Source organism: Ochotona curzoniae, unplaced genomic scaffold (genome assembly GCF_017591425.1).
Source record: "Ochotona curzoniae isolate NIBS_2020 unplaced genomic scaffold, NIBS_Ocur_1.0 contig_21, whole genome shotgun sequence".
Taxonomy (NCBI): Eukaryota; Metazoa; Chordata; class Mammalia; order Lagomorpha; family Ochotonidae; genus Ochotona; species Ochotona curzoniae.
The window spans coordinates 1,239,370-1,263,179 of NW_024465322.1; the positions used below are offsets into that span (position 1 = coordinate 1,239,370).

The window sequence follows — 23,810 nt, forward strand, 5'->3', positions numbered from 1 at the left end:
AGACAGAATGACAGAGAAAGATAGGAAGAGAAAGAGGGAGCTATTTCATTGGCTGGTTCACTCTCCCAGTGGCTGCCATAGCCATGGCTCATCTGGCCAAAGCCTCATTTACCAAAATAAATCATCTGATTGAAGATTTCTGCTAGTCGCTATTTTTGAAATCATTTCTTCCATCTAAACGTTGGTGTCATTTCCTGAAAGATATCACCCCGCATATCATGGTGTTCTTATTTCTAGCCGTTCTCTGTCTTCTTTGCTGGATATTAGCCCCCCCAAAGATGTCTAACTCCCCTGGGAAATCTCAGCAATGAGTGGTACTAAGGATAACCAGGATCCTGTGTTGACTGCATGGGCTCAGCATCGGCTTGTCAATGTGCAGCTCTGTTGAAAAAAAACTTCTTCAAGAGCAAATCACCTGGGCATTATGGAGCAGCATGAGACGTCGCTGCTTGGGGCTCCCACATCCTACACCAGGCGGACCGGGATCTAGTCTCTGCTCCTGATCTAGCTTTGTGTTAACACACCAGCGGGGCAGCAGATGATGTGTTTGGGTCCCTGTGGGAGATGAGGAAGAAGCTCCAGGATCCTGCTGCAGCTGCTGCTATTGCAGCCGAATGTGGAGTGAAACAGCAGATGGAAGATTCTTCCTCTTCTCTCTCTCTCTCTCTCTTTCTCCCTCTCTCAATAACGCTAGCTTTCAAATAAATATATCAAACTTAACTTTTAAGAAACAATAAATCACCCGAACGTTCGGTCAAAAGCTCAGTGTCTCCATGCAGCAAGTATGAAGACAGGATTGGAGGTGCTGCTGTGTAGTGGTTCCAGCTTTGTGGATAATCTGTTGACCAGACACGTAGGGAAGCCACAGAGGCTGAAACATGATCTACGTACACAGCGAACAATGAGTGAGCGACAACTGCCTTCGGGGTTGTGTAACAGCTGATTTACCTGCAGGCCTAATCTGCATGAAGCTGAATTTATATAAATAGCCAGGGCCGTATGTGTGTTGGTCGGCATTGCTATGGGTGGAAGGGAAGTTGGCCTAAAGATGAAGATCTTCAAGATTTTCTTAGTATGCACAGGTTTCTGTGAGTTTGTTGCTTTCTTACCTTTAAGAAACTCTAGTATTAATTAAGGAATTTGAATCCCTGTTGAGATCCTTTGTGTGTGTGTGTGTATGATACAGTATGAGAAAGACTGGTGTATTATATAAAGAACGAAATTCCAAACAACATTCTAATTTTGGTATTTGTTATATAGGAATCTCTGGAGTAGCAGGATTTGCTTTATGAATTCTTGCTGTGTTGTATAATAAATGCTCATGAAATAGCTAGGAATTTATGATAAGGCTTTCGCTTTGGATTATTGTTTAATGTATTGTTGATTCACACCCTGTGTGTTCTGAGAGTGAACTGTAGGATCTGCCTGGCTCTGCTTTCTGCTCCAGCGGTAAAGCATAATGTGTTTGAGCAAAAATATAGGACTTCCTGTTGACCTAATGAAAAGAAAAATAAGGAAAATAAGCGAGCTAAAGGGAATTTCGTTGATTTATTTTCAAGCAACGTTTTCCATCGTAATAGCTTATGCTTCAAAATCTAGCTTGCAAAGTGATTTAGATGAAAGAATCAATACAAGAAGAAATTCATGCAACTTGCTTTTCACTGAAATAACCGTTCTGTACGGAGTCACATGTTGCATGAAGGGATCAACCAAAGACTTGCTTAAACTGAAATCTCATTCTACATTTGTTGTGCATGACACATCACAGGGCAACTAAATTGAAACGTGAGTTGGGAAAAATTTTTCTGAGTGCTTGATGAAACTTTTATCTCTAAAAGTTTCAACTACTAATATAACTTATTCGTACCATTACATGGAATAACTACTGCTACTAGTCTTCATTTCATATCTTCATTTTGCTTGAATGTCTCTCTACATTATCTTTTCAGTGTCTTCCCACACAGTCGCTGAAATTCAGATATTGATTAACCCTGTGAATTTGCCTGAAAACCTGCTTCCTGGAACTCAGCTAAGTCGAGCTTATGATAAAGACGTGATTGGAAGACCAAATGCTTATCGCTTTCTTAATAAAACAGAAGATTTCAACATTGATGCAAGTAAAAAAGTTTTACTAATTTTTTTTATCTTATAGCTATTGCTTTGAAACTTAGATATGGCTCATTTAGTTAAATCCAAGTGGCATATTGGATTTCTGTGTTACAGCGTATCACAAATGGCATATAGACAGTTGTTGAAGAAGCTTCCATTGGTGTCTTATGTCGTCGTCAGGACATTCTCAACACTGCCACAGATTATTTATCTAGAAAAAATAAAAATAGACTGTCCATTGAATTAGCTTGAAAGTCACCCAATTTTTCTGAAAAAAGAAATCTCTGAACAATAGAAAATATGATCCAGAATACATCATTTTTGTCCTGGTTTCAAGAAAAACAACTTAGGAAACATTATAGTCAAATGCAATGATTTATTTTTCCCAAAAAAGCAAGTATTCGTAAATTAATTAAAGTTGACAACAGGCACAGTGCCTTATGCGCCTTAGCCCAGCCCACACCTGAACAGATGTCTTACAGAAAAGATTGTCAGTGGATTCAATGAAATGTGGGGCAGAATCTTAGAACAAGAGCGAAAACAGAATCAAGAATGCAAAGAATGCCTTCTTCCTCATAACCAAGAATCCAGTCAGAGAGCGAAACATTAGAGAAAGTGATATAAAACTGCTTTTTTTTTATTTATTTAAAAGATGTGGAGACAGAGAAGAAGAGGAACAAAGGTGGGGGGAGGAAGAGCAAGGACAAAGAAGAGAGCTTGCATTGCTGATGAACTTCCCAAATACCTTTAATATCCAAGGTGTCCAGGTCAAATCTGGAAGCCAAAAATGCAAAGCCATATGGGTCTCTCAAATGGATGGTAGGAAAGCAAGTGTCTGAATCACCACCAGTCGCTGCCTTCAGTGTGCCTTAGCATGAAGCCAGAATCAAGAGTGGGGCCCGGCTCTCTCAGATGCGAGACAGGTCTGCTAAGCCGAATCTTAACTGCTGTGCCGGCTGACTACTGCAGAAATGGTAGTCCTAGAGACCCTTTGGAGTAGAATCAATGCATTTTCTTCCACATTTTTTTTTTCTAAGCCAGAGCAGCATTTCTGTAGGTTTTAGAGAATTATTCAGGTGTTACTTCTACATTGAGAACTAAGTTAGCATTTCTCTTGTACTTACACTTCAAGGGGAGTAGACCGTTTTATGTCCCCTCGGCCAGTGTACCACTTTCAGTGAAATGCCCAGCTAGTCACTCTGCATAATTTGCACACTAGGACACTCTAGGAAGAGGTCACACCTATTTTTTTTTAATTTCATTTAATTGTTGATGTTGTTTACCTATTTGACAATAATAGAGGCTCATGAGGACCACCGAATAGGGTGGGGAAGGCTGAGGAATGGGAGAGTGGGTGGGACAAATGGTTCTGATTTTCCTTTTCTCATATATGGGGAAGTGGGGGGACAAGAGAGGAGGGGGCTGCTCCCAGCTACCAAACTACATCAGTACCCGGGGAAGGGAATGCTCAGCTGATGTCATGTTAGAAACTCCAACATGGAAAAGAATGTTCTGAGGATGTTGCCTGATTGGATTTGATAGTTCCAAAACACCGTTGGTTCTGCACCTCCAAGGCTGAGAAAAATCCCTCCATGGTCCATTGGCTGACAGAGTCCACCTTAGTACATCTACTCACCCAGATACTTGCTGCTAAATCTTGACCAGGAGAGTTGTCCAACCTGTTCTGCTCTGCATCTTTTTGCTTGGCATTCAACGCCCTCTGCAGGCGCAAATGAGCTGGACGCCATTTATGCATCTGGGCTGGCTGTCCACTGCACAGGCAACAGCAATCAGGAAGCCCAGTCCTGATACATAACGTTTCAACATTAGACCACAAATTCTATGATCCTCCCTGTGGCCGGAGTTTTGAGCCCAGGGATCCAGTTGGGGATTCCCTCAGGAAATGTCACCAGGGGCGAAACCACACCTTAGTCTTTCCATGCTTTGACTACTGGTTTCCAGGGTCCCCTCGTAATTGTCTCTTCTCTGACAATGGTTTTATTCATGTAGAATTGCATCATTATTCTTCTTTGATATCCATCTTAATCAATCAGTCATTTGTCACCCGTCATCCATCTGTCTTAGTCATCTGTCATCCATGTATTTATGTTTCTATCATCTGTTTATGTCGCCTCTACCTAGCCACCCATCTGCCTGCCTCTCATCTCATCCCAACCATAATTCTTGGATTACTTGCTATTTTGCCCCAAAGTGAAACTTCCTAAGTGACAAATAGGACTATATAAAATGTAATACTCATTTTCGTTCTGGTCTGAAAAGGTACTATTCTATATTAGCCCGAATATCCATCTTCTGATGCGAAATTTTCTCCCTTTTGAGAGATCTTGTATGTATCATGCCCACAAATTCCCCTACTCCCTCTCTTCCAGCTAGCTCCTTCACATGAATTAGTTCAGAAATAACTGCTTTCAGGTAGTTAGTTCAGCATCCATCCGGTTCCCACATTAAATGCTTTTCTTTTTTCACATTTTAAACAACTATCTCTTTCCCAGTATCATTTCTTTAAATCTTGAGGATAAGGGATGGTTTCCTTTTTGATTTAGTAGTCCCTGCACTCATTAAACTCTTGGTTGTATTTCTACATCTTTACTCAACTTTCCCAATGTGCATGGCCACTGTTTGTGTGTGATAAATGTTCCCAAAACGCAGTGGTTCAAAGTACCACAGAATCTTTGTTGTCATGATTCTGGGAGTTAACTGAATGAGTTTGCATTTGAGTTTGATTCTGAAAACCCACTCCCAAAGGTTAGTGCAGGTCTACTTCTAAAAGAAAGAATTGAAAACAATTATTCTGTTCTGAATGAAGTTTAGCTTGAGTTATTCCTGTTTTTTTTTTTAAACTGTGATTTGATTTGTCTTCATTCTTATTAAGTCATAAAGTTGAAAAAGAGTCTATTGAAAATTTACATGAAGTTAGTGGCATTCTCAGTTTGGTCTTTATTACATTTTTTAACAAGATTATTTGATATAAATTTTTAAAAAGGTGTTGCCTATTGGTAATGCCCACCTTTCCAGAATGCAGACACATTTTTTTTCTCTCTCTAATTCAATATTTTCTGGGTTGGGAGGGGTTATGAAACCATTTCAAATATGGTTTTTATTTTTACATATTTTCTTTGTTAAAATGGATTATCTATATTTTTATAATGTTTACTTTCACTGGAACTAAACTTGCCAGTAATAATAAAATTTAAAAATACTGTTTTATTAGTATCTGTGTTTTTCTTCTCTTCATCTATATTTTTCTTTCTTGTCCGCAATTAAAACAGATGATGGTTACACTCCTAGGTTAGCCCATCTGGGAATTTGTTACTGGTGCAGTAAGTCACATGCAAAAATCTCTTTTCTGAGACAGACTATCTCCTTTGCAGGCAGAAAGTTCTTAGTGCTAGTTTATCTTGGTGCCAGCTCAAACTTGTGTCAAATCAGTGTTATGATTTTAGGGCAAACTCATAACTAATGAGGTTGGAGATAAACAAATGGTTTTTTTTCTCTCTCTTTGTAAAAAGTAGACATGAATTTTGATGGCAATAGATCTGTGTCCTATGACAGTGCCTATAACCTTAAGAAATGATCGTCAATGGTAATATTCCAGGGCAAAACATTGTTTTATTAAAAGCAGAGCATCCAGGGCCTGGTAGAATGGCCTAGTAGCTAAATATTAGCCTTGCAACCTCCAGGATCCCATATAGGTTTTGGTTCATGTCCAGGCTGCTCTACTTCCCATCCAACTGCCTGCTTGTGGCCTGGGAAAACACTCAAGGATGACCTGGAAGAAGCCCCAGGCTCCTGGTTTCAGATTGGCTCAGCTCCAGTCATTGTGGCTATTTGGGGAGTGGATGGTAGATCTTTCTGTCTTTCCTTCTCTCTGCAAATCTGCCATCCCAATAAAAACCAATAAAATCTTTTTTAAAAAGTGAAAGATTCAGTCTTAGAACCCTTGAAAACTCGTAGCATTTACTATCCATTTGTGTATGTTGACTATTTTCATTTACTCTGGTGAGAATTTTTTTTATTCTCTTTAGTAGTACTTGGATTTAATTAAACAGTCATATAGCATTGGTAATTTGCCTAGAATATGGTAGCTCCAATTTACGTTCTTTGTAAAAGTTCTGAAATATGGACATTCTAACATCTATGTAAACAGTAGTTACTACTTGTGGACCATCTCTTTACTAGGTTCTGGTGTGATCACAGCTACCAAGGTGTTTAATTACGAGTCGGATCCAATAAGGTTCCTCCTGATCGTGGACAGTGGAGGACTCCAGAGACGTGTTTTGACGGTCAACATCATGGATGTCCCGGAACGTCCGGACTGTACAGCTGATCCGCAGTTTTTTTCAGGCACAGGTATGGGACAGGATGCACCTGCTGGTGTGCCTTCCATTTCTGTCTGTGATGAGAGCTTAGGCACAACTCTGCACATCATATTTGTTTACATAAAGAGAGAATATATACAGATATTCACGTATGTAAGAAAACATCCAGTAAGACAATTTTCTATTTTTTGTTTTTTTGAGATTTGGAAAACAGGTTTCCATATGGAAATTATGACCCCACACTTTTAAGGTGGAGAGCATGGACTTGAAAACTAACAATAGAGATTCTTCAAGGGACTTCTGTTAGACAAGCGAGATGGGAGAGAAATGAAGGAAGCTTAAGACTTCATATGTGATAAATGCCAAAAAAAACTTTTTGATTTTACAACTCTGAATGTTCACATATTATTTTACTTTCTTGCAGAAGTGAGGGAAGGAGACAGTAGTCAAATATAAAAGAGAAGTGCAGAATTTTCAATGGAGCATGAAATTTAAATATAAGAGATTAATACGCAGTACATCACTGTGCATTTGTTTCTTTGTGGAGGTTGACCAAGTCACAAATACAAACAAAGCTTTTGCTACAGGATTGATAATTTGCCTTCTATCTAAACTCTGATCACGGTAAATAATCAAGATTGTTAATATCAAAATCCTAAGACAGAAGAACCCTAGATGACTCAGAATCATTGAAAATCTGGTGTGATTGAAATGGAGCAAACACTATACAATAATCACTAAAAATTTAAAGAAAGGTATTTTCCAAAGCTCTGCCCTTTTCCTAAGAGCATCAGAAATCCTTTGATAAATTTCAACGAATCGATGCTTCAGATAAATCAATCTGATTAACTACAGAAGAGTTGGGCAGGGCAGTGGCTGGGTGACTGTACCAACCATTGCAAATTTCTGTCTGATACGTATTTTAAACCTTTCAGGCTAAAAGGCAAAGTTACAGACGTAATTGGTGTGGAACACATGTTTATATATCTGCATTGCCAGAACTGTTTAGATGTTAACAGTAACAACTGGGCATAATGTGGTCCTACAGGTGTACTGTTGAGAAGATGTGTTTACTTTTTTGAGCAAGTGGAGTTTGTATTGGGCAGAATGCTGAGAACCGCCTCATCAGTAAATGAATTTTCTTGCTTACCTAACAAATGAGCCACTTAGGGTCATATATATTTTTAAGAGATTTATTTATTTTTATTGCAAAGCCATATGTATATATATATATATATATAGAGAGAGAGAGAGAGAGAGAGAGAGAAATATCTTCTGTCCAATAATTCACTTCTCAAGTGACCACAACTGTCGGAGCTGCACTGATCCAAAGCCAGCAGCCAGGAACCTCCTCCAGGTCTCCCACACAGGTGCAGGGTCCCAAGGCTTTGGGCCACCCTGGACTGCTTTCCCAGGCCACAAGCAGGGAACTGGATGGGAAGTGGAGCTGCCGAGATTAGAACCGGCACCCATATGGGATCCCAGCACATTTAAAACGAGGACTTTCGCCTCTAGGTCACTGTGCTGGGCCTGGGCTCATATCTTTTTTTTTTAAATTGTAGCTTCATTTGTATGTATATTTGTGAATAAAATTTATCATTCTAAAATGTTGTGTATTAAACATTCCACTTTTTCTGGACTTTTTTTTTTTTTTTGGCTATAGAGGGGGAATATCATGATGAGTAGTTATTCTCGTTGTTCCCTCTGGTATTATGTCACTTTCATAATAAATATGGCATCACTGTGCGTCAAAACCAATGCTGTGCCACGTAGTCCAGTAAAAGCTCTGAATTCCATTTCCCCTGAAAGCTAATGTCTGCTGTGATTTGATTATGCGTTGTCTTTAATGCCAGCATTTAAACCTGAATGACTGAGTTAATGGAACTAAGAAGGTGGAAACTTCAAATTGTGATGTTTAGAGTATGGACTAGGCAGGGATTTCTCAGGTCATTGGAGATACGTCCTTGGAAAGTAGGCCTTTTGAGAGGATAGTTAAAAGCCTGAGTTGAGCCCAGCCACTCTGGGCTTCCTTGCTACACACACAGTATCATTGCTACTGGCCTCATTCGTCAGATGGCAAACCAGTGGGGCTGCCTGACCTTATGCTTGAACCTTTTGAAGTATGAGCTATATAGCACTTTCCTCTTCATAAAGTTAGTTGCCTCAAGTAATTCATTATAGTCACGGAAAGCTAGTTAATGCCGTGTTTCTAGATGTACACTTGTCTCTTCTTGTTTTGACTGATGGATAGGCATGTTACTTTACAATGATATGGTTCTAAAAATGCTGTAGGTATTGGATTACTGGAATTTTTACCATTGCAAAGGACGAGAGCTCATTATCAATTCTGTATTTCCTGTAATAAATAATCCACAAACCAGTATGTGTATGTATGTATTTTGTTAATACATGTGTCAGCTAGCACTGAAATATGAATTCTGTACAAATTTCACCAATCACAAAATATGTGTCTTTTGATTTTTAAAACCATTTTCAGCACAGAAAGACAAATATCACGTTTTCTTACATGTATGAGTAAACATAAAGTGTTAAAAAAGCATCGTGTCATGTTATTTGTTATGTAGATAATAATAAATATTATATTCACTGAATTATTCCGCCTATATAAAACATACTTTATTCGTTGTCACTGTCATGAATTGCATACTCTTATGAATACTATGTGATATTAATATCCTTGTGTTTAAGAAAATTAGTTTTTCATATCCGCATACGAGGCGAATGTGGCAGTGCCAAATCAATCTTCACATTAAAAATACCTCCACGAACACACACAAAAGAATGAAAAGTCACACTGCATCTTATAATCATTTATACTTTTAATTAATGCTTTCAGAAAAATGTTCTAATTAAAGAGCCGACCATGTTACCCAAACATGTGGAAAATATTGTCAGCTCAAAGCACCCACAAAAAGACCTAGCAGTATAGATTTCATTGACGCATATTATTACCAGTAATCCAAACAAGGAACTATATAATTTTGTTCATTAAGGCAATGAAGATGGAGAAAGTTTTTAAAGAGGACTTTGAGGTTTTTGGTCCGGAGATCCTCATTTCAGATAGGAAACCGACAAGTAGACCAAATTTGGAGCGAAAACCCATGAACACGTCGTGCTCGCTATGTCTTTGTTATATCAAAGGAGAGATTTAAGTAAGCAACTGAGCTCAGAGGTCTTGCCTTGAGCTATAAATGTTTTGTAATTGAAACCACGGACTTGTATGGGATCTCTTCATCAGGGAGAAGAGACTTAGAAGAAGGAAGGGCAGGGAGCCAAGCTTTGAGGAACTCCTCCTCTTAATGACGTGGGGAAGACCCTTAGCCTGCCAAGCAAACTAAGAGGAAGCAAGGAAAATGGTGGGAGAAATCAGAGAGAATTAAACCACGAGTGGTAAAGGGAGACTGTGTTTCAAGTTAGTGCCAGGTAGGAATACTTGAATTCAACAGTGAAATAAAATAAAGAATTAAAATATCATGGCATCGGGCCGGCGTGGTGGCGCAGTGGTTAAGGTCCTCGCCTCTTGCACGCCCGGGATCCCATATGGGTGCCGGTTCTAATCCCGGCAGCCCCGCTTCCCTTCCAGCTCCCTGCCTGTGGCCCGGGAAAGCAGTAGAGGACGGCCCAAGGCTTTGGGAACCTGCACCCGCGTGGGAGACCCGGAAGAGGCTCCTGGCTTCGGATCGGCATAGCATCAGCCGTTGCGCTCACTTGGGGAGTGAATCATCAGACGGAAGATCTTCCTCTCTGTCTCTCCTCTCTGTATATCCGCCTTTCCAATGAAAAAATAATAAAAATAAATCTTTAAAAAAATATATCATGGCATTGTTTTAGTGATATTGCAAAGACAAGAACTATTTAATCGGAGCATTTATTCATGAGTTTTATGGAGGCGAAAATCACCTACAGCAGACTGAGCGGTAGCAGCAAACCTGTTCTTTAGAAATTTTAAAGGAAGTTCCAAAGAAGACCGTGACAGAACTATATGGGATTGGCTGGAGCCCTGTTTCTCTGTTTTTAAGAGAGACGAATTGCGAGTTGACAAACAAATGGGCGTTGTTCTGTTTCAGTATGTGAAAAGGTCATGGACATGCGATGCACTTGACTTTCTGACACTTGCTGACCTTGTTTTTCAGCTACCATAGAACTCCCAGAGGACTTCCCACCGTTTAAGTCCATCTACAGAGTGAGAGCCACAGATGAGGACTTTGCCAATGGTGATCGGCTGAAGGTAGGTGGCGTCTTGTATAAGATGCCCGTGGCACTTCAGAGAGCAGAGTGTGTCTTTGAAGGCATTCTTCAAGAGTAATTCATATCAGTTGATGCCTGATAAGCCTGCAACAAATAGACCAATTTGCAGGTGTACATTAAACTTAGACAATGCCTTCTTATGGAGGGTGGCTTCAGTGGTGAGCATTGCCCTTCGGGTAATAGACCTTTTCCTCTTGCTCTTTCAGTGACACATGCGAATATGATTGTGTGTTTCTTGATGTCTCAGTGTCATAATTATTAGGTCTCCAGCTTTTAAGTGTCTTGTTTTTCTAATTGATTCATGATTGTAAAGTCTCTCAGAGATTGGAAGAAATATAAAGAACCCATAAAGTTACATCTTGGGAGGCTTCCACCATGCATCGGAGTGCAGAAGTTGGTTGGAGTATTCTGTTTTTTAGCACATGTATTGAAATAGTTTACTAATCCTAACTTAGGAACTCACAAAATGAAGTAATATACACCAAATGGCTGTGGGGCAATTGGGTGCTTGGGCTAAGTTATGGCTGAACTACTAGCCATAACTTTGGGAACTCACTTTATCCTGCTTGTCTGATTTTCACAATCACGAGAGATGTCTTTTTCCCTACCTCCTTCCTTTTACGCTCAGTTTTATTTCTGTAATTGTCAGTCAAGTACTCAAAATCCCTGTGGAAAGCTCCAAAAATATTTTGTTGTAGACCAGCCAATATGAAACTGGAAACATGAGAACTTTCCCATTAGATGATGTCTTTCCAATAGATAAACAGAAAAAGATAATTTTTTTTCTTCCTAATAAGAAAAAAAAAGTCTTAGTCCATGTGGAAAATAATGCTTACCAGTTCAGTCATATGCAGGAACATGGTAGAGACCAAGCAGGTATTGGTATATGGTTTAGTGTTTTGAGACCCACTTGGGTTGTTTGAAATTGCGATACGTATCAGACTAACACAAAATATGCAGAAGGACTTGGCCCTCCATTTAAATAAATTTTGCTTCATGTCAAGTTAAATTTTCCTCGTGTGTATGTGTATTTCAAGACTTATTTATTTTTGTTAGAAAGTCAGATTTACACAGATACAGATACAGAAAGATCTTCCATCCACTGATTCACTCCACAGGTGGTCGCAAGGACCAGAGCTGAGTTGATCTGAAGCCAGGAGCCCGGAGCTTCCTCTGGGTCTTCTACACAGGTGCAGGATCCCAAAACCTTGGGCTCTCCTCCACTGCATTCCCAGGCCACAAACGACTGGATGGGAAGTGAAGCAGCCAGGGCATGGACTAGTACCCATGTGGGATCCTGGCACATGCAAAGCAAGGATTTTATCCACTGAGCTGTTGCGCTAGACCCTTTCTCAGATTTTTTTAGCTCAATTTACTTTGATCTCTTCTCATTGGCGATGGCAAATAAATTAAAAAAAGATCTATATAAACATAAAAATGAATCAGATTGCATATGCAACTGTTTGAGTATTTGGAAAAATTTTAGTCGCATCAATTGGCTGGATAGCAATATGTTTAGTAATATTTTATTTTTTTGAAAGGCACAGTAGGTAAGGAGAAGGCACTTCTACTTGAAGCCAGCTGGAGCGTGGATGTCCTGTGACTTGGGTGTCCTGGGAGAATGTCTGGATGCATCTCAAAAAACTGCCTTGGTCAGGGTGGCACATTGGAGATCTAATGTCACGTGGACCACTTTTCTTTCTTTTTTTTTTTCTTGGGATGTCTTCATTCCTTGCTATATTCTGTGCATTTGGAAAGCTGAGTTTGGGGGATGTTCAACTGCAAGGAGACAGTCTTTGCTGTAACTCAAATCCTCTTTTTTATAGTAGTAGTCGGTTGGGAAGGATTCAGAATGACTTGGTGCAGTGGGAAGATGCTATTCTTGCGGAGATAGTGAATGCCAGGCAGTGGAGCAAGATTTTAAGTTCTTACAGACCTGGGACTTGAGCTTTGCTTCCTAACCTGAAATTCAGACCATGAATAGGCACGCCAGTAGCAACTGGTGCTCCACTGGCAGACAGGCAGGAAGGGATTGATGAGAATATAGAAGGTGAATCAAGCCTTAGAACGGTGGGTCCCACTGCTTCTTTAATCTGCTTATGAGCCAAACAGAGCAATGGAGACCCTGTGGACAAGCCTGGGAGCAGGGAGGGGTTAACAACCCAGCCCTTACCAGAGCCATGAGTGGCACGTGGGATGCTGTTTGGAGTACAGTGGCAAAGTCGCTGGAGGATGATGGCCCATGTGCTAATCCCAGAGAAAACCCATATGCTGCTTTTCAAGGGTTTTTGGTTCAATCTGATACTAGACACTCATTTCTCGGGTCCCACCAGGAAAATATCTGCTTGATCTGTTGTCCCTAGATTTTGCTGTTAAAACATTTCAGCAAGAAGAGGAAAAAAATCCATGCCTTGCTTGGAGCAAGTCCGGAGCAGAGCACCCACAGGGATGGGACCCACCAGAGCCCTTTGATCCAGTTTAAAGACACAGCTGACCTTTCCCTAATCCAAGTTACTGCAGGAACTGTGAGTGGGACGAAGGCTGAGCAGACGATGCTGTATGCATGACATGGATCACAGCGGGCAGAGGTGGACCGAGTGGCCGTTGAGGCAGAGACCGTGTTAAGAGCACAGCACAGGAGCCCGCGAATAGAACTTGCTAAATGGAGTGGTGTGAGAGGAGTGGGGCAGAACCACGCATTGAATTGGACCAATAGAATCAGCCTTACTAATGTTCCTTAAAGATGCACTGAGACTTTTCACAGCCTAAGAGGGCAAAAGCAGAGAATATTTCAACGCAAACGCACAAGAAACCTAACTTGAACCATGAGAAACCCAATGCTAAAATGGCAGGAACAAATCTTTACTGGTCATTGTTCATTCTGAAAACAAATGCCTTAAACTCATTCATGAGAAGACAAAGATTAGCTGTATTAAAAAAAATAGGAGCTAATCTATCTGTTTCCTACAGGAAACACATGTCACCAGTAAGGATACATGGAAACTGAATGTGAAAGGGTGGGAAATACTGTTCTAGCTAAATGGAAAGAAAAAATGAGCTGATGTAGCCATTTTAATATAGGAAAATTTTTACAGACTCCAATGTGAAAAGCATTAAAAAGAAATGAAGGGTACAACCAAATGACTAAGGAGTCCAGCAAGAGTGAATGATGATAATACAAGTGTACATAAATGCAAGGGCAGCTAGCTATGTGAAACAAATATTAATGGATCTAAAGGGAGATTTAGGTTCCAATACAATAATAACAAGGGACCTTAACACCTCATTAATTTCACTGAACGAATCGACGAGACCAACTCAACAAAGAAACAGCAGAGCTCACCAAGACAACGGCATACGCTGACACAGCCTTTCATCCTGCAGACGCAAAATGCTCTTGTTTTTCATCGGTTTGGGAAATCTTCTCCAGGACTGATGACCTCATAGGCCACCAAACAAGCTTCAGCAAATGAAAAAAAAATAATCCAAATCAAACCATGCATTTTCTCAGCGTATTGTGCATGCAACTGGTAACAGCCAAGCAAAAGCATAGGCAGTCTAAACCGAAATAAACAAATGGGACTGCATCAAACTGAGAAGCTTCTGCACAGCAAAAGGAAGGATCAATAAAATGAGAAGGCAGCCACATGACACGATAAGGATCTTACAAAGGATTTATGAAGAACTTCAGAAACTCAGTGACATGAAAATAACTCTGTTAAGAAATGGACAAAGGAAGTAAATAGATATTTTCAAAAGAACAAATTCAGATGGCTAATAGCTATATGTGAACACGTTCAGGCTCCGTAGCTAATAAGAAAACTCAAATTAAAAAAGCACATTATGGTTCCACTTACATTCAGAAACCTATTAACAACATCTGCTAGCGCTGATGTTGGGGACAAAGTTACCCTACGACACTGTAATTGGGACTGTAGATTAGTTAGCCGACATGGAAGTCATGTAGAGAGGTCTCGAAAATCAACTCATCATGTAACACAGATCTGACTCCTGGAAATATATCCAAAGGAAGTGAACTCTGCGTATAAGAAAGCTACCTGCACTCTGACATTTATTGCAGCGCAATCTACAACAGTGATGCCTAAAAACGATCCAAATGCCCATCAAAAAAGGAATGGCTAAGGAAACTATGGTACATCTACTCCATGGGGGAAAAAAATGTGTGAGACCCTACAATTTGCAACAAATGGTTCCAACTGAAGGCCTTTATGCTCAATGAAATCACGCAATCCCCAAAGGAAAAATATTGTATAGTATCTTTGATACAAGGAACCCTTCATGCAAAATACAGAACAAATAGATATATAGGTGAACAGGTTTATCATGTATGATCTATATAATGGAGAATAACATAAAGGGGAGCGAACACACCTTGCAGTAAATTAAAGGGAGCTTTCCTAGTGAAACACCTAAATATACGTTGACAATATGATTCTAGATTTTTTTGCTTTTGCCCATACCTATGATGCTAGGATGCAGAATATTAATCTTATAACTGTTACTAAAGGACTATTGTAATAATATGGGGAACCATGGGAGGAGAATATGAAGAGGAAGAAAAAAAAGGGGGAAAGGGAGAAATCCCAAACAGTGGCATGGAAAGTAATAAAATAACAATTAACAAGGACTAAAAATAAGCAAAAACCAGTATAGTGGACAAACTCATAAAATGGCAGAGTCTCTCTCTCTCTCTCTCTCTCTCTCTCTCTCTCTCTCTCCCTCTCTCTCTCTCTCACACACACACACAGAGAGATTTACTCCATCTGCTGATTCCTCTCCACGTACTTGGAGCAGTTGAAGATGGACAAAACCAAAGTGAGGAAGCTGCAACTCTTGATCTCTCCTATTGGGGTCTTGGACCATCTTCCGCTGTTCTTGCAGACACATTGGCGTGGGGCTGGATTGGAAACGGAGTATTGGATAATGCACTCTGTTAGAGGATGCCAACACCAAGACAATGGTTTTACTTGCTTCCAGTGTAGAAAATTTCCCCAACTTTATACTTTCCTCAGCGTTCTGAGTATGTTAAATTCTAACACGAGCTAGGCTGTAAAACTGAGATTAATCAGTGTGAAAAAGGAACCTTTCTACGTAATTTCTGTATTGTTAAATATTAAGGCATTCAAACTTTCTTTCTCTCTCCCTCCCTTTCTCTCTCTCTCTCTCTCTTTCTCTATATATATATATATATATCTCTCTCTCTATATATATATATTGCTCTCTGTCCAAATATATTTAGAAATTTATTTTGGGGTGTGTAATATATATCCTATTTTCCTAGTACACCATGGAAACACAGCTTTCTGGACCAAAGAGAGGAGCCAAATGTTTTGATGTGGACCCTGTCACTGGTATTGTCAGCGTGAATGGCGAAGATTCCCTGGATTTCGATGCTGGACATCATGTAATAATTACTATTTTCTACATAGACTAAAGGAAAATGCTACTTTTGAGGTCTTCATGAAAAATTCAACACATCATGTTTTAAAGGAAGTGTGGTATCCTGTGTGACTGCTATGATCTTGCATAACCAAAATCTTAATCCAAGCTTTGTAATGTTTGCTGTAATCCAAGGTGGTTATGTATGCTTTCTTTAAAGACTTTGCTTAAAGAGTAACAATTAATCTTTGGACTGTATTAAAAGAATTTTGTGGAACAATTAGAACACCTTTTAATTAAGAAAAATGAAGTCAGTAAATTGACAAATTAAGGATGCATTCTTAATTAGGCATCGTGATTTTTCATATTTATATTTGATCTATTTACACAACGCATGGTAAGTTGGGCAGGAAGCATTTCCATAGTTTTCATTATTTATTAGTCCAGTTAGTTTGACTTCATGAAGCACAACTCATTACATTTAAAATATATAGAAAATAAAAGTTAAAAATAAAGATGAATGGCAATAAGTTTAAAACAATGAGGCGTCCATCTTGAAATTCTTAGGCCACTTGTACTTGCTCTCAGAACATCAAAGCATTTCAGTTGTCACAAGAACGGCAGATAAAGGCTTGATGGGTCAATTTGAAACGAATGCAATAAGAAAAACAAAATCAACTTCTTTATTTTCATGAGAAACACAATTTGATGAGAGATGTTGGGTGATGAGGTTTTTTTTTTTTTTTTGAGTGGAAAATTAAGGATTTGTTAAGCAGGAACAACCAACTGGAAACACATCAGCTGTGAGGGTACTGAGATGGTCTGTCTTCACTCTAATCAACATGAAGTTTGAAAAATAAAGGCAAAGTTAATTTTTAAAGACTTATTTATTTTTATCGGAAAGGCAGATATACAGAGAGGAGGAGAGAGAGAGAGAGAGAGAGAGGAAGAATTTCCCTCTGTGGATTCACTCCCCAAGTGAATGGCTGCAATGGCCAGAGCTGAGCCAATCTAAAGCCAGGAGCCAGGAGTCACTTCCAGGTCTCCCAAGCAGGTGCAGGGTCCCAAGGCTTTGAGCTGTCCTGGATTGCTTTCCCAGGTCACAGGCAGGGAACTCGACGCGAAGCGGGGCTGCTGGGACATGAACCAGCACCCATAAGGGAATGGAAATAATATCAATGATATTATCATTCTTTTTTTTTTCCCTGAAAATCCTCCTTATGTATTATTTGTGTCAGGTGGTTACAAAATTTAAGCAATGGGAAAATGCAAGTAGAAATAGGAAATTTACTGCTGAGTAGATATTTAGGAAGAAGAAATTTCATAGTTAATGAAGATCTCTACTCTCACACCTTGGAGAATATAAATGGTGGATGAAAGCCAATGGAATTCTATTTAAATTCTAGTTTGGATATGTTGAGTGTTAGAGGATGAGAGAAAGCCCGGTGTTTCGTATCTTTTAAACAATCTGAGTGTTAGAACAACAGTATTAGATAAAGTTTAGATGGAAAAGAAGTGGAGGTTATTCCTATGTACCAGGTATTTAAAACAGTTCAACTCCACACCTCCCCTCCCTACCCTCTCTCATCCTGCTCCTCTGCCTATATTCATACATTCAACCCAACTTCCACTATGTCCTTCAAAACCTCTTTGACTTTCCAATCCTTACGAACCACTGCGTTTTTATGTCATCTGACATGTTGTCACCCATTCAAGGGACTGGAGTTTGGTGCAGTGATTGAATCTTTGGATATCGTAGGAGTTTATTGAAGGTCAATGTCAGGCAGACTGACAGTGGGTATAGTATTGCCTCAGTGGCCGTTCTTTGCAAAAGGAAACAATGACTTGGACAAATGATATCTTAGGAGTGAGCTCTGTGGCAGGCTGTTGGGAGAAATATTTGAGATCTGATGACACACTCAACACTTCAGTAACTGAATGCTTTGTCTTCCCAGGGCAAAGAGGAGTGGTATGGCCATGTTGCTAGGATTTAGCATTAAGCTGTCTGCTTTGTGAGTGGTTTCAGTGCATCGTGCTTCAGAAATTTTAATTCCATCTATACTCAGGCATACAGCCAACTTGCCTAGATCGTTGTGTGAAATTTAATGGCATGTAATACAAAGCTAGTTGAAAATTTACAACTAATCTAGCTAAGGAAGAAAGCATAAATTTTTCTTTTAAGTACCTAGGATAAAAAGAAAAGCTATAAGAAACACTGTAAAACTATGCGTGTGTGTGTGTGTGTGTGTATGGGATATTACAAAGACTTTACAAACTTTTTGTTTTGTTTAGGTTTTCCAGCTTGCACTGAGAGCAACAGACACAAGAGGTCTATTTTGCCAAGGGTCTCTCATCATCAGAATTCAAAATGTCAATGATGAGAAACCTCAATTTGAGTAAGTATGCCAACTTCAAAGTGGGGTCATAGAAGAATGATGAAAGGCAACTTTTCACATTTATCACAGATAATAAAAAATGTAGAACCACTGTCTTCTTATTTTCTACAAAACTGTTCAACTATATCCATAATTAATGGAAAGTATGAGAACATATTGAAAAGCAACGTTAGAAGTGACCAACTTGGTAACACGACAGAAAGCTTTTGTTGTGTGTCTTTTGAAAAAAGTATCTTGTTGCTTGCTTTTCCAAAGGTTTTATAAGGCTGTTCTGGTGCTTTTTAAAAATAACAACATTAACTAATAATCCACTTTAAGACATAATTTAAAACGTCATAATTTAATTTTCATACTCCTCACATAGAATTGGAGTTTTGAAAAATGTTTGCAGAGTATCACTGCCTGTAGCAAGTTTTCTAACCTTCAGGAAGTAGGAATCCAATGTGCTTCCATAATCTAAGATGCCAGACACATGTGGAAACAAACAAACAAAAAAATGGTAGTGTTTGGCTTACTTTTGGCTAAATTTTACCTTTACAGATGACTGAGCGGGAATAACTGATGGTTTCACTCTCAAAATTCACTATTAACGGTGGCATCTGAACTATGGAAGCAAATTTGAACTTAATCAGTACCTTGTGTGTGAAGGAAGTTGCTTTTTCTGCCCACCTCTCTCGTGAAGTAGGGCTGCCACCAGATTTGATTTTTGTTTTGTGATTTTTTTTTTTTGCCATGAACCTTTGAGAATAATTTTCTGTTGTCTTCGTTCAATGTCGCGTTTACTTATTTAGTAAAATTTAATACTGGATGGTACATGGAATAGAAACATTTAGAGAAACATGGCCCCTACATGCTTTGGCGTTATGTGCCAAATCGCCACAAAGCAGAGAAGGAAATGATGGCAACCCGTTTAGCAAGGAAACATTGGCAGTTGCCTTCTCTCCTTAATGAGAAACCATGTTGAAGTGTGATAACACAGAATCCTGCTCCCCCAGGAACGGTATCGCCCATTCTCCATCCTTTTCTCTGTGATTTTATGTTCCTTTGGGAAATTTTTTGAAGCTCTCTCCTGATACCTGTGACTGAGTGAAGTCTTTGACCGTGTGCCTTTAGGGTTATGCATGACCTACATTGGTCATTAGTAGAGTTGAATGTCTTTTGAACAGCAGGAGCTAAGGTTAAGCGCTCCCCGTGTGTAAACTGCTGGGGCACCTGGCAGGTGTCAGATGCCTAAATGGAAGACTGAATAAGAGATTAATTTCAGGTTCAAAAATGGTGTGGACATTATCAGGGACCTTACATGTATTACTCAGAGAGGTGAGCAAAAAAACATTTATGACATTTACATGACAATAACTTGATATTTTTGACTAGTAGATTGTTATGACACTGGACTGTATTTCATCATGTCAGATAGCAAGATGAAAATGAATATATTTAATCCCTTAAGTTCAGTTGCCCACTATTCTATATAGTGGATATCTGAAACAATAGTTGCAATTATAAAGGTGTTTTATTACGATCTGTTTTTAATTTGTTATCTCTTATGTCATAATATCTTTCATATATATCCAGACACCAGACAAAAAGAAAGAAATGTGCACCACAAATGGGTTTCCCCAATAATTTGGGTAGCTTTGAAATTCTTTTCAAGAACAAATATCATCTCAGAAGAAAAAAATGCCTTGCAGGTTATCATACTTTTGGTTGGAAGGATTTGCAAATTTGAATCTTCAACATTTCTCATTTCATTTTGTTTTTTCCCCCGTAGGCCGTTTCCTTTGGATGTGATTAATGTAACTGAGAAGAAACCTGTGGGAGAAATGATAGCAAGAATAAAAGCAACAGATAGAGATGGAGATGGCAGCATCACATATTCCTTTAAGACTCGACAAGAAGTGTTCGGCTTGGATCCCTGTAAGTTAATGGAACGCCTACTTTGCTAAGACGTTCTCCTATCTCAAGGCGGTGCTTTCTTTAAATGGTAGACTCATTGTGTGGGGTTGTTTGCCCTGTTACTCCTTATTGGAGCATTTATATTTGATTCCTGCCTCTGGTCAGCAACTCCCACCCTCGCCTATGTAAACCCCAGAAGGCAACAGGAATTGAGTGAAATACTGATTTGTCACCTTGCTTGCATGACTTGCCATCACTTTTTAGCTACAATGATAGAAACTCTTCATGAAATCATTGTACACCGCAAAGAAGTTATAATCTGTCACAGCAATTTCACCTGCAGATATTCTAAGACTTTTGAATAATGTGATTTTGGCTGTCTGGTTACAGATTTATGCTTCTCTGGATAGGATTACTGTCACACAGGAAGTCACAGCCTAATAGGTTTCAATCAGAGAAACCTAACCAATCAAAGCTGGTTGAGTAGTGTCCAAAGTTTATCCTCCATGTTGGAGGATACAGCTTAGGGTTCAAAGACAATACCTTAGGAAGGGTCTAAGCCAAGGAGTTTAGGACAGACTTGAACTCATAACTATTTGTTGGATCCCACAAAAATGAAACTTAAACTCATTTTTTTTTAATTTATGTGTTTGTTTGAAAAGTAGTTTCATATAGAGAGAAGGAAAGACAGAGAGAAAAGTCTTTCATTTGCTAATCCATTCTCCAGTGGCCACAATGGCTGGAGCTGAGTTGATATGGAGCCAAGAGGCAGGAACTTCTCTCTAGCTCTCCCATGTAGGTGCAGGGGACCAAGTACTTGGGCCACTCTTTGCTTCTTTGCCAGTCCAATAAGTAGGGAGCTGGACCAGAAGTGAAGCACCTGGGACATGAACTGGGGCTTGAATGTTATGATAGCACTACAGGTAGAGGATTAGCATGCTACTCCATTGCACAGCCTCCCTCGGTCACACCTTCGTTCTTATCACCAATGACCTTGGTTTCTTGCAGAGGCTAGAGCCTTTCCTAACAGGCTTGGCCACATACAGCTTTTCTGGGAGATATGTGGGAGATGCTGAGAGAAGACCAGCTGAAATCTAACCACAGCTGCTTCATGTCAATGGAGAAGGGAAGGTCAGCAAAGACATATGCAAGCAACGAATTGGCTCCTCTTCCTTCTTCATCCTCCCAGCTAGCCAAAAATCTCCCCTGTGACCCATTCAAATCAGAAACATTCAAGAAATAGAACTGTAGGAACACTCTTACTGGCTTAGCCTCTTCTTCCACCTTTGTGCCTTGTAGGTTTTGAGCTCAGCCTTCAGTCAAAGACACCACATCTTACAGATACTGTTTAAGCAATCTCATTGTTTCTGTTTCCAATAGTCTCACATATTGCAAAGTCATCATACTGATCATTAAGCATTTGGGATGATTTGAGTTCTGGAAGGAGTTGACAGTTCATGTGTCTGGCTTCAAATGCAAATGAGAAACAGCATGTTATTATAGAAGAGTTTGGGGCTGGCATTGCAATGCAGCCAGTTAAGCCATTGACTATGACACCAGCATCCTGTGTCAGGGAGGGCTCATATCCTGGCTGCTGTGTTTCTGGTCAGCATCCTTGAAAATTTGCCCATGAAAGGAACAGGTGGATATTCCAGCCTATATGCGTATGGAAGGTCTGAATGAAGTTCCAGATGACTGGTTTCTGGTTTTGTCCATGGTTGTGGCCATTTAAGGCATGAACCAATGAAATGGAGGATCTCTCACTCTCTCCCCTCTCTCCCCTGATTCTGACTTTCAAATAAATGAGTCTTTAAAAAGGAAAAGAAAAATCCAGCAAAGGACAGTTTAACAGAAACAATCATCTGGTGGAAGGTATGAAGACATTTGAGGTAGAATCCCTGTAGATACTCCTAGAGCAAAATGGACTCGTTCTAGGAGAGCTGACAAGTGGTGGTGGCAGAGATGAGTAACAATTTCTGTCTGCAGACTTGTTAAGTTTTCCCCCTGAGTGTGTGTTTCTTATGTAGTAAGGTTGAGTAAGGTCAGAAACTAGAGGCAGCAAATGATTAGGGCTTTAATAAGACTTGATATTGATACATTTTTATTGTATCCACAATTGGTGTTTTTTATTGTCATAGTTTAAAAATTGTGTGTTGAATGTTTTCCAAGTAGGCATGCTTACCTATGTTTGAAAAGTCAGTGAATTATCAATTAGAGATTTTGAAGGAAATATGAGGCAGCCATTTTTCTTATTTCCAAACAGTGAAACAAAATTTGCTTTCAAAATTTGAGGTGCAGAGCGACACAGAGAGAGATGACAATGAAGAGTAGCTCCCGTCCACCAGGTCACTGTCCAAATGCAGTGGGTGGAATGCATGCACAAAGCTGGAAGCTCCGGCCAGGTGTGCACTGCCCTTGAGTCATCACCACTGCCTCCTATGTTAGGCATTAGCGGAAAGCTGCTTAGAAGAACCAGAAACTGAACCTACATATTCCAGTCAAGAACATGGGGATCCTAGCACGTGTCTTAATGGCAAAACCCAGTGCCCACCTTGAATTATACCTCAAGCACAAAAATAAAGCAATCAGAATCTCCTAAAGACCATTTGAATGAATGCACATTATTGAATATCATTTTTCTCACGCTTGAAGAAAAGGAGTTATTGAATAAATGATAATATCACTAATGCATATAAATTAGTATAAAAACTTGAATTTGTTAGTTTTTTTTTTATTAGTTACAGGCATAATCAGTGTTCTTCAGCCTTTGGATTTGGATGAATCAAATGAGTCCAAAATGTATCCTCTGGAAGTTGAGGCCAGGGATAACGGAAATCATACCAGCACGTATGCGTTCACTGTCGTTGTTCAGAATACAGATGATCCGATTTCCTGTGATCCAAGTTTTTCAAATGGAGCAGGTATGTTACAAATTGATGTTATTGTCAAAATCCGAGGGACAATGCTATAGAAAACAAAACGTCAACTCTAGGTAGGGTCACTTTTTATAGTTTTATATAAATCTAATAAACAAAAGTTCTAAATGCAATTATTGCTATAATATGCTCCTAAAAATCAGTAAGAGAATTACAATGCAAATTGAAATTTTAGTTATAATTATGCGAGTGACAGATGGGGGATATAACTAAGAAGAGAAACATTCCAAGTTTATGTATAGCATGAACTAATGGATACTTCATCAATGATCAAATATGTGAAAATCTAACTAATGAAATACAAGTTTCTTTTTCTAAATTAACCAAAGCATTAGCAACTATGGGGAAGAAAAGGCAGTGTTGGTCTAAGGTATAAGGAAATTAACATATTTGGAAGGCAGGAATTTTGAATAACAGCCAAGAGCACTATTTTAGTAAACACCTACAAAGAGTTTAAAAATCTA

General features: G+C 39.3%; 1 protein-coding gene across 1 annotated transcript in view; it reads left to right on the forward strand.

Annotated features, from left to right (window-relative positions):
* Positions 1–1,048: 1,048 nt before the first annotated feature.
* The window catches only part of LOC121150455 (protocadherin Fat 1-like), an 86,076-nt gene continuing 63,314 nt past the window's right edge, over positions 1,049–23,810 (forward strand). The window contains exons 1-8 of the mRNA XM_040971379.1: positions 1,049–1,082; positions 1,950–2,117; positions 6,310–6,480; positions 10,604–10,698; positions 16,021–16,143; positions 18,411–18,514; positions 20,286–20,431; positions 23,149–23,331. Of these exons, the coding sequence (XP_040827313.1) occupies positions 1,049–1,082; positions 1,950–2,117; positions 6,310–6,480; positions 10,604–10,698; positions 16,021–16,143; positions 18,411–18,514; positions 20,286–20,431; positions 23,149–23,331 (1,024 nt within the window). The remainder of the gene's footprint in view (positions 1,083–1,949; positions 2,118–6,309; positions 6,481–10,603; positions 10,699–16,020; positions 16,144–18,410; positions 18,515–20,285; positions 20,432–23,148; positions 23,332–23,810) is intronic.